The following is an 11,773-nucleotide window of genomic DNA, read 5'->3' as shown; positions in this document are numbered from 1 at the left end:
ATGCTAATACTGTTACTATCCATTTGTAAGCAACTTAATTAAATTTATCAATTTGTAAGAAAATACACAATTCAGCCTTCGGGCTGCGATGTATTGATCATTAATCAATCAATCAATCTATCTATCTATCTATCTATCTATCTATCTATCTATCTATCTATCTATCTATCTATCTATCTATCTTGTAGGTAATTGCACTGTATCGTAGTGTTAGTATTGTTCTTAGTAGCGTAAGCATCGTTTCGTTTTGTTAGTAATATCGTATTGTAAGTAGTTTCGTATTTTTTTCTTAGTACAGTATTGTAAATAGTATAAGTATCACTTCACAAGTAGTATTTCTTAACTAGTGTGTTGTAATTTGTTTGTGCACTAAATAAATAAAGTGATCTTTATTTAAAAATAAATAAAATAAACAAAAAAAAGAAAATGGAGATATTTGAATTTTGAACACATAGTTTTTTTGTTCAAAAAAGTATTTAATATTACCCATTAACAATAATTACAAATGTAAACAATCTTAAGAGTATGTTTTCAGTTATTTTTCAAGAGAAAAAGACAATCAGCGGAGAGTTTAGTCATTGTAACAATCAAAATGCATTTTTTAAAAAAAATTCAAAAATATATCGAACTACGCTTCTATGTGCAGTCGCCCATGAACAGTCCTACAAAGTTACTGGAGTCTTCTTATAAACCATTTCCTGAGGTAACGAGGGTAATTCGAATGAATAAATGAGAGACCATCACAATCATGTCCAGAACTTAAACTTAATTAAGCAGACGCGAAAAGAAAGCCTGAAATAAAAACTTAAAATAGCAATACTACAAGTCTTCCATAAGGGTCGTAAAGTCACCAACCTCCCAGTCTTTGCGAATCATGCATCGTTTACTCCGGGAGGTGAATTTGGAAGGAGAAAGAGTTAACCAATTTCCATGGTAGTCACACCAAACCACTTATCAAAACAAGCTTTAGGGAGAAACCCTGCGGTTGTCATGTACACTAAATCAACATCTATCTTTCCTTGAAGCTTTGAAGCTAGCAGTTTACCCTTCTCTGTGAGTGTGAAGCTGTCAATGCACACAGCTGGAACTGATTCCTCTTGTCGAAGAAGCTCTTCAAACACCGCTTTCAATAACTTCTCTGCAATCGATTCTGAATCTGCGAACAGTGGACCTATCTTGAAGCCATCCTCTTTGACAAAAGTTGGTCTTGCAACTACATAACCCACCACTGAGCCTTCACCGTCAGTGGCCACACGGGCGTGACTGCCACGAAGCCATTTGGACAAGAATGCGTGACGTGGAAACCCGAATACGTGGCTATCATAGGCAAACAAGGCCTCGTGATCCACTTGGTCAAGGCACTGGATATTCACAGCCGATTTCCCCGATATTTCAGACAAACAGCTTAGAGCAGTAGGAAGATCAAAGTCGAAGCGGGCCCCATAAAAATGACTCTGAAAGCCTTTCTTCTGGTACATATTTTCTAGGTGTAACACTGAATATAAAGCTAGCGGGGTACTCGCCGGCTTTACTCTTTCTATCGCGGCGTTAAAAATCGCCAGTCCATATCCTTTGCCTCTGTATTCCTTGCGGACAATATAACTTCCAATATGACCAAAGCTATCCCCATATTTAGTTAAGGAAACAAAGCATATAGGTTTTCCGTTGAGTTCACCGATCAGCATTGCCGATGGATCACACGCCAGAAAACATTCGGCGTCTTTTAAGCCCGGCCGCCACTTCTCCTCTGCCATCCATTTTACGACGCTGGATTCATACGCCGATTCTTTTTCGAGAGTGCGAACGTTGAACCCGTCCATGGCGTTAATTAACAAAAGAAAGAGCCGAGGATAAACCGCCCGAATGATGACGTATATTATGACTTCGACGCTACTAACTACGACCTCGTTGCATCTTGGGTTAGGGTAAGGGTTAGGTGCGTTACTATCGTATGAACGCGAGTGCATTTCGTGATTTAAGGGCACGAGTGATGTTTTGAAAGTTCTCAAAATTGCACGAGCCGTAGGAGAGTGCAATTTGAGAGCTTTCAGAACATCACGAGTGACCATAAATCACGAAATGCACAAGCAGGTTCATACCAGTTTTTATTTATTATGTTCTCAACAAAATTACTCCATCGAGCTCCTTTGCACGCCTTACCTACTACAAAAAACACTTCAATGGGTCCGAAAATGCTCACATGTTCTATTTGAACCAATCAAAATGTATGTTGTGACAGGTAAATCAAGCGTGAAGTTTTTGAAAGTTTCTCAGAAAATATTACAAGCTGACCTCAAAAGCTAAATTTCAGTTATTAAACTGAGCGGCAAGAGTACGTAAGCCCGCTAATCTGTTTTCAAATGTCTGCTCTCAATCGGCCTCAGGGAATAACATTCTGATTTGCAGACTTTGGTGAACTGCATTGCCCCTGAATGACGTTAAATGTGACTTGACAGTTGTGAAAGTTGTTCACAGTGAAAGCATGGCCGCTTGTTTTCACCTGCTCACACGTTGAAGACGTTGCAGAAGAAGACCACATTGGTAGACCAGGAAAACTGCTGGAGGCTGCTGACTGTGGAGTCATGCCTATAATGTTTGAAAGCTGTCGCAGTTTCTTCTCGCTACCTTCATCGTAGTCGTTATAAGCGGGCTTTTCACTTGCGTGGCCGGACACCTGGATTTTCGACTGCGTCCCGACGCTTGCTGCTCTGAGTTTCTTCACAACTGTCTTCCTTGTGGTGTGGTTTGTCAATTTCTTCTTGCTTGTTTCCAGAGCTGTGATCTTGACAACGCTCTTCTTCATATTAGGGACTTTACGCAAACACGACACCGACGGCAACGAAAACGTCAATAAAAAGAGGCTTAATGAGCTAAACAATGCTGTGCACGTGTATTACAAATTTTGATACATTTCGTCGCCATCTTCGGCAAAGAAACGTGAAATGCCCAAATTCAAGGTTTTATGGAGAGCGTGAGAACATGACAGTAAATTTTCATTCTCTGTGCTAACTTGAAGACCGTTCCCACCAGTTCTGTTACTGAATAGTTCGGCCACATTGTAGAAGTTGAACGAATTGGAATAAGCTCAAAGTAGTACAAGCAACACGAACTTGTATTTTCAAGTGACGTTTTCGTTGGCGTTGGCGTTGCCGTCGTGGTTGCGTAAAGTCCCTAATGTCGATGCTGTTTACGCCGAGCCGCTGCATTTGTTTTGGGATTTTCGATTATGGCAAGGTAAAAAGGACCTTTGTCTCGCAGCTCTTGAGGACGTCTACTAAGGTATTGCTTCAGTAACTCAACAGGACATCTCTGACCGACAGTAGCGAACATTTTTGGCAGGACACTACGATGTTTTGTGTTCAGTCCTCCCTGCCTCGTCTTTGTAGGATTTTTTTTAAAAGTGACGTACTCTGTGCCGCTGTCGTCCACACAGAAACTGAAGACCTCGACTTCCATTGAATAGTGTGCCTGTTTTCCCCTCAGGCCAAAATGTTGAGTCAAGATCCGCCACATCGTCTGGGAAAGGACTCTTGCACTGCAGTCGCCGAGACTTTGCATGTTCACTCCATAGCATTTCTTCTTCTTCGGCTGTCAATGCGTTCGCAGCGTTGGGTCTCTTGCCTTTCCCTTGTTGACAGAGACACTTCACTTTTCCTTCGAGTACCAACTTCGACGGGTGAAACTCTCGGTCTCGTATAATAGAGTACTTGTAGTCATGCTCTTTTAAATAGCGGTCGAGGGCTGCCAGCATGGATTTTACACTATCAGGTTCGTACTCAAACCCGTCTTTTGTACGTATTTCTGTGTAGAAGATTTGCAACATTTTATCGAGTTGTTCGTGCTCGTATTCTTCCATTTTTGGGTTTACTTTTCGTTGAGTCGCCCATGTTTGCCAGACATTTAACAGGTCTCTGTAGCTTTCAACGTTTTTTTGTTTTTCGCATTTTCTTTAAGTTGATCAACGATGTTTTGGTTTCCTGAAAATCATACTTTCCTGGATATTTTTCACCACCACTACTGTGCCAGCAAATTCTTTAGTCTTCAGATCTACAGTACACATGCCCTCTAACCTTCCCTTGCGTGCGCATTCAGTCAACGCTTGGCTGTGGTAAGAGGCCACAGTTCTGTACTTCTACACTCTTTTCTTTTTAAAAGAATCTATTTTCTAAGAATATCGAGGCTGAAATTTGCGATATTATACTAGTAAGAATAAACCCGAGGCTGAGATTGTGAAAAAAATATAATTTTGTGTTGAAAATTTGTAAATACAACACAATTATATGTTTTTAATTAAACCGTACAAAATTTTTCCTTTCTCTAAACTGCAAAACTAGCCAATAAAACGATAAAACCTTGCACTAGGCAAATGTTCGATGCTAATGACAAGCTCGACAAAGATCTGGACACCAAACACTTGTAATTGATACCCCAATGCATTCTAAAACGGAAATGTCATACGCTAAAATCTGAGAATATACACAAGAAATTTTTCAGCCTAACATCGGCAGAAAAATAATATTCAGTTTGGGCCGGAAAAGCAATATTCTTATAAAAAGAAAGAGTACAACACACAAACATTGGCACTTCAAAGCCCAAAGAGCATACCGTCATGTACTTTGCCGTGCATACTGGATTATTTCTATATCCTTATAATTAAAAAAAATATGAGAAAGTGCTGCATTGATAAGTTAACTTTGGAACTATTAGAACTGGTGACATTTATCGAGAAGAATCGGAACAGTGAGAACAAGTACTTTACTATTTTTCTCACTGGAAAACAGGAAAGTAAAGGTACAGACAGCGAAAGAACCACTTGGCCCCTTTAACTCATGACTTGTCCCCTATCTTCTTGTCTCTCTCTCTTTTTTTTAAAAGATTTATAACAGTGTTAATGGTTGTCAGATTCATACAACAACAGGGATGGAGAAACCACAAGTAAAGTTAGTTTGTGGTGGGGGCCATTTCAATCTTACTGGTTGCCGTGGGGGGGGGGGGGGGGATCTCAAGAAAGTTTGCACAGGTAGGCTCTGCCCCGAGGTCCAAACCCTTACCCATTTTTATACCATTTATGACAGAAAAGGAAACCGTTTCATATACCTTCCATAGAAAATAGTACCCCTCTCACATACCTACAGTAAAAGAACCACGTCTTTTCAGTTGGTCTGTTCAGAGATATTTTGAAAGGTCCTTTTAATACCTAAATGACAGTTTTCCCTTATTTTACCCTGCATCTACCTCCAAACTGGAAAATGAACCCCTATTCCGGCACAGCCAGCCCATAATTTATAGTCCATTATAGTTTTTTCAAACAACACTAACTTACCAACAAGAAAAAACCCTTAACCAAACCAAGTTTGTAACAAGCCAAAACTTATACTGTATATTAACTTTTCACTGACCCCAGGATTTAGAATTCCCCTACTGAACCTGATACAGAATTCTCTACCATTTCAAGAAGATGAAAAAAATCTCTTTTTCTCTGACCCAAAATTCCAGAATTTGTACGAAAAAAGGAAAACAAAAGTTGGACATCAAGTAGTTTCTGTCAAATGTGACATCTGAGAACTTTCAAGAGAATAGCCTTTTAATTTACCTGGCAAGTTTTCAATTCCTAATTTTGCACCATGTTTGCCCCATCTCCCCAAAGTGGGATTTTTTTCCACTTTTAAAGAGGTTTACTTTGGGAACCCTGTTCAACATACCCCATCCAAAATTTGGCTGTTTATGTTGACATCGTTCCTCATAATAACTCAAATACCAACTACACAGGCTACTATTCAAAAATAAGTATCGCGGAGAAGGGAGGGGGGGTTTGGAGGACAGGTCTGGTGTGTACTCTTTAACTGGAGAATTGTGCGCTGTGGCAAGTCCCTGCCAACTGTGTGTTGATTTGTTCCATTAGGTTATTTATTTATTTTTTGGCTTAGGATCATTACTTGCATTGTAATTGTCTTGGTGTATCTTGTAAATAAATAAATAAATAAATAAATAAATAGACTTGATAAACACCTACATGTAAATAGCCAAGTGGTAAGCCTCCTACAGGGTCGAATATTTTTAAGAATGTCCATGGTCTTTTTGCAATAAACACTTTCCATCATTTATAATAAGCAGTACAGCTAGCATTTTTGTGCAAAACATTCCTACTAAAATTCCTACTAGTTTTGAAAGTGATTTATTTATTGTCATTTCATGTCATCAATATTTCAGGACTTATTGCATGAATTTCAATCATAAAAGAAAAAGTAAGTATGCAAAGAAAAGTGAAAACTTGAATGTGTATATAATTCATGTTAACGGCCTGGAGGTGTACAACAACCAAAGAAATCACTGTATTGTTAAAGGGGAAGACTTGTTAACACAACGTCTTTAAATTCTTCAAACTTATTCCCCTCGATGGACAATCGAACCTGGCAGAAAAATTGGCAGTATTCATGTAAATTGTGCCTGAAAATCAAAAGAGACAACACAGAGTTAGCATAAGTAGACCACACAATGGAAACAATCATTGAAATGCTGTTTACATGTACAAAAAAGGGGTGGATTTGTGGGGGGAGGGGGGATGGAGTGGGCCTACTTTTATTCTTGTATTTTTAAAAAGTTTTATTTGTAACCATCTTTTGTGTGGTATTATGCACTGGATCGTTTTAAAAAATCCTCTTAAATTAAGTTTGTCTTCCGAAGCCTTAACTTTTGGTCACAAATGCTTCCAGAATTGCTACAGTATCTCTACCAACATGAATTTTTCCATTGGAGTGGGAGAGTGGTGGGGGGAGCTTTCGCCACAGTTTCTTCGGGCCCCTCTTTCTGGATTTTCTGCAAAATTCAAAAATTAGGCTTCAGTAATTTAGTGGTAGTCAAATCACAGGTGGATTGCATGGTCAAATTCTAACCCAGTTGTGGCAAGAGAAAAAAAAGATGTGTTACTACATCACCAACTCAGTCAACTGCATCAAACGTTTAATGTGCCTGCCACTACATTACCATATGTCTGTTGCATAACAACAGCCCTAGATATCACAATGAAATCACTTACGTCATGAGTAAAACTGTGGCTAACATCTCCTTGGTAACAAGAAGATGATGCACATATGCCCGCGTATGGTTTTTACAGCAGTAACATGTACAGCCACTCACTACTGGAGTAAAATCAGAACTATACCTGAAAGATACAAAACCAACATCAGGCAAGGTATTTCACCTCTCGTGAATTATCTCTGTAAATTCAACTGTAAATGAGTAGAAATCAGTTAATGTTAATTGGGATATACAAAAATGAACAGTATTAGACGTATCAGTTGAAAATTAATTTGTTAACATAAATAATTATAGAATATATTTATGTTTCAGGAATATGCAATTTAGTTTATTTTCTAGACTCTTCAGGGAAAATGACCCCCCTCCCCCACCTCCACATCCCAGATTTATGACATCAACTTTTAGTAATAGACCACACCCCAATCTCACCCATTTTGATTCAGCAATTAGTGTTGGAAGGTCTGAACACTGTAACCTCATTCCTACTCTCTGAGAGGCTAATGTGGCCCAAAACTGGCTAGCCTAGTCGCATACTGTTAGAAAGGGATCAAAGAACCTGTCTAAGACAACCATCTATCTTATCGGCCAAAATTGTAGTTCCACCCCCCCCCCCCCCCCAAAAAAAAAAAAAAAAAACTTTGCCTCCTACACCAACTCCATTGTCTCTCTACAACTACATGCATGCCTGAGAATTCTGAACCAGAAATGTTCTCACCAGACGTCATCAGTCACCTTGGAACCCAAAATGGCCTTGACAAACTGTTGCCCAAATTCATTCATGACGGAGGCAAATTGAGTATCACAGAGTGTGCTCTCATTTTGCCAATACATGTACTACAAGGAATACAGTCTGGGTTTTCAACCACCAACAGTGGGGTCAAATTAAGTCTCATACCAGACCACTGTGCCTCAATCAAGTTAAGAATAACTAAGGCAAAGGGGGAAACCGAAAACCTACCTAGAATGATTCAGATTTATTTCATACAGTGTTCCTTTATCCTTATCTGTGGTATCTTCAGAGGATTCATTCAATCTATCGTGTGAACCTTTGTGTAATTGCTCCCCTGTTTTTTCAGCAGATGGAGGTGAATAGCTAAGGTCTGGTTTAAATCTCTTTCTCCTCGAGTTTATGTCCAATGCACAACCATGTTCAGCTACTTGACATGGATAAATGAAAACTATTAAGGAAGAACAACAAATTGTGGCTGAATGAAATTGGAACAATTATTTTGATTTACCGGTAGTAGATTTAGGTGTTGAAATTTCCTTATTTCATTCGTAATACTTGATATTAGTATTTCCTTTTAACTTTTATTTTCTTGCAGTGTGGTATTGCAGGATTACTGAGTATTGGTGGATTTGAAAGAAGTGTGTCAAAGGTGGCACACAAATTTCATCAAGGAAGCCTACATGTATGTTTCCATTACAAAGACCTTTGACAATTGAATACCTTTTGTGACCATACAGCTGTACTTACATACGTATCATTTGAAGCTGTTCTGCACTACACACCTAAAAATGCTACTCTACAAGCAACTTAAATTTAAAGTTCCTCATCGTTTCTCAAAATATTAATTTTACACTGTTAATTTATTGTTTATGTTCTGTATTAGAAGATGAAATATCTTGAGCCACTTTTCTTTAAAAAAGTTCAGTCGTCTAAAATCTCTGAAAATCAGAAGCCAATTTCTATTTTAACTGTCGAAATTCTTGCATGCTGATTGGCTCATAGCTATTGTCTATAAGAGTGCAGGCAATAAAAATGACATCAGATGTAACACGCAAGTTTTGTCAACATGAGTAACTAAAGCAAATTCCACTCATATTTTTGCCATGTTATTGTAAAACAAATTGATGGCATTCACAGTTTTCTATGGTCTATACACTCTTATAGACAAAATATTATAAAATAATTGAGATGACACCAGTGGCAGTGAAACCACTTGACACTTGATTTTTGAACATTTTATGATGCCATTTTATGGTCTATAAGAATATGGACCAAAGAAAACTGCCATTGATTTGTTAAGTATAAACTCTGCATTCATAATATTGTTTAAGGATATGAGGAGTCAAACAGGTCTATTCCACACTCTACACCCATTACTATATCCTCTGAAAAACAAAACAACAGAGAATATTGACATCAAGCCTCATGTGTTTCATTTACAAAAATAACTACTACTGTATGCTTGCAGCATAAATAACAATGACGAAAGGAAAATGGATCAGGGAAAAGTAGAGGAAAGGCACTGCTTTATGAAATTATTGGGTCCACTTGATATAACTGCAGATCAAGGATTGGCTGAAGAAAATCTCTTACTTGAACAGGCCTTAAGAAATACTGTCACTCACTGTCGGAAGATTATTTACTTTATTCAGTCAAATATGGCAATCATGCAACCAGTCATCAAAAGACCCTATGGTACTGCAACAAAATTACTTTAGCAATACAAACTTTTTAGGCATATTAATGAATCTGCTAATAGCATATGGCCTATGCGCCCTCCACTCCATTTTCCCGACATTCATACCCTTGTCTTCTTTGGTCCTTACTGATATATAGTATTTCCATAGGAATTGCAATTTAAAATTCACTGTAGAGCACACTCACAAAAGAAGAGGCATTATGAAAAGATAACATGTAGCTTTCAGGTGTATTTCCTCATTAGAATTGATGAGAGTTCACACTCGATGGTAAATCTCCCATGCCCTCTCATTGACTCTCATACATTTTATAAAAGTCTAAGACTGCCATCAACTCTTGTTGTTGTTAGGCTCACCTGGTGATCCTATGCCATGGATTAGGCGTGGTTTATCATCTGGTAGAGCCTCCTAGTAAAATGCAAAATTTAATATTTAATTTAATTCAACCTTTAATCTACTGCAAAATTATGAGATTACTGTTAAAGTAATTTACTGACTGAAGCAAGCTTTAAGAGTACTCTAAAGCAGTGGTCACATCTTTCCTGGGAACTGTGTTGGCCTTCATGTATGGCTCAAAGTGGTTGGATTCTGCATTGAAAAGGCCGAGACATAACAGGAGGGCCATTTCATAAGCATTGTCTTGACAAATCTTATCCTACAATCTGTGAATCCAGCCTCAGAATTGGAACTAAGATTTTTTCCTTGTATGTGTTACTTACTTCACCAAGAGTCTTTCATTTCATGGTACAGCTGTACCCAATTCAACTAAGGTGCAATCTCATACCAAGAGTCCTCAAGCTCTTTGGCCAGCAGCTGGTCGCCAGGAGAGACTCTGGGGAAATTGAAAACATTTAATTTTTTGCTTGGCTGCCCTGTAATGGTTGGCATTGTTTTAGGCAGAAATCCTGCGGTGAAAAACTTCCAGTACTCCGGAGTCTCTCCTGGAGGCCAACTGCTGGCCAAAGAGCATGAGGAATCTGGCTATGAGATTGGCTCAGATGTGACTACAAGTACCAAACATTGTAACAATTAATAAAGCTTAGGATAAGGCGAGGTGGGGTGGAAAATAGGCTAAGTATCAGTATGTATTTTCATTTCAAATATTACAGAATGTGAGTTGCTGTTTTTTAATTTTATGAAATTTCATACTTTTTAAATTAATGTACATGTACCAGTTGACAGTTTTGCTCACAGACTTACAAGTAGGCACCACCTTGGTTGACTTGAAGTTTAAGAGGATCTTCTGTATCTTAAAGTATTTCCTTTGAAATTAGTTCAAATCATGGATAGTTAATAATTACCATTATAAACTTTGAAAAAATAATTTACAGTAAGTTAGTAAATGAAAATGTGGCATTTTATAGAGCTCATACTGACCACTGTTTTCTGTAACAAGTCCTTCCAATTACATGCAGTTGAACTAAATCCCTCCAGAACAAATCCTACAGACACAAAATGTAACATATCAATAAAATAATATTTGGCTTTAGCAACTGATTTGATAACTAAGGAAATTCTGCCACCATAGAGACATTTGAGTGTTAGCCTTTTGTTAGAACTATGACAAAGGGCTACTGCTCCGAAACATCCGCAATCAAATCTCTTTATGGTGGCCAAATTACCTTATCAACTCTGTTGCTAAACCCAAATATTTGTTTCCACTTCTCACTGACGCTGCACCACAGTTTCTCTACAAACCACCCTACTTATATTAAGGACGGTGCCTACTAATACCGCAGTATTTTTGTGCGGTTTATGACTATTTGGCAAAAGCAGATCTTAGCAAGGCCTATTGGAATCCAAAAAGAAAATTGGGGGTAACCACGCATTTTTCAGAGATAATTAAGCAATAATATCTCCAAAAAACGCCAAAATATAAAGCAATGTATGGGATTTTTTCCTAAATTGAAACTTAATTATCTCTTAAAAATGCATGGTTACCCCCAATTTTCTTTTGAGATACCACAAGCATTTGGCAAGTTCTGCTTTCTCCGTATAGTTTTAAAACGCGCAAAAATATTCCTGTATTAGTAGGCACCACCCATAGGAAACACGAGTATCTCGAGATGCGCAGAACGTATGGGCAGTAACAATATAGTAGGCACCGTCCTTAAATGTATCAACAGCCTAGTTTTGTGATTGGTTTACCATACTTAAAGCACTGATCACATCAAGGTAAAATTTGACAGTAATGCTACAAAACAAGCAGCGAAGCCAAAATGGGACTGGGGAGGGAGTGAGTTGAAGTGCATTATTTTATTTTTTCCCTTGAAGCCTTAATCGCATGCTACTCACTTTCGTTACCCTT

The 11,773-nt window shown here is 38.2% G+C and overlaps 1 protein-coding gene across 2 annotated transcripts in view; it reads right to left on the bottom strand.

Annotated features, from left to right (window-relative positions):
- Positions 1-5,885: 5,885 nt before the first annotated feature.
- LOC146488066 (queuine tRNA-ribosyltransferase accessory subunit 2-like) overlaps positions 5,886-11,773 on the bottom strand; it is a 14,922-nt gene continuing 9,034 nt past the window's right edge. For both annotated transcript variants that reach the window (XM_085120964.1, XM_085120958.1), the window contains exons 6-11: positions 10,843-10,907; positions 9,822-9,873; positions 9,105-9,153; positions 7,997-8,209; positions 7,037-7,162; positions 5,886-6,447 (exon numbers count right to left, since the gene is read on the bottom strand). In XM_085120964.1, coding sequence (XP_084977090.1) covers positions 6,339-6,447; positions 7,037-7,162; positions 7,997-8,209; positions 9,105-9,153; positions 9,822-9,873; positions 10,843-10,907 — 614 coding nt within the window. In that variant the 3' untranslated portion in view covers positions 5,886-6,338. The remainder of the gene's footprint in view (positions 6,448-7,036; positions 7,163-7,996; positions 8,210-9,104; positions 9,154-9,821; positions 9,874-10,842; positions 10,908-11,773) is intronic.

Source organism: Pavona decussata, unplaced genomic scaffold (genome assembly GCF_977016875.1).
Source record: "Pavona decussata unplaced genomic scaffold, jaPavDecu1.1 SCAFFOLD_11, whole genome shotgun sequence".
In the NCBI taxonomy this organism is placed as follows: Eukaryota; Metazoa; Cnidaria; class Anthozoa; order Scleractinia; family Agariciidae; genus Pavona; species Pavona decussata.
The sequence above is the reverse complement of the archived record's forward strand: the minus strand, read 5'-3'. Positions and strand labels throughout refer to the sequence as shown.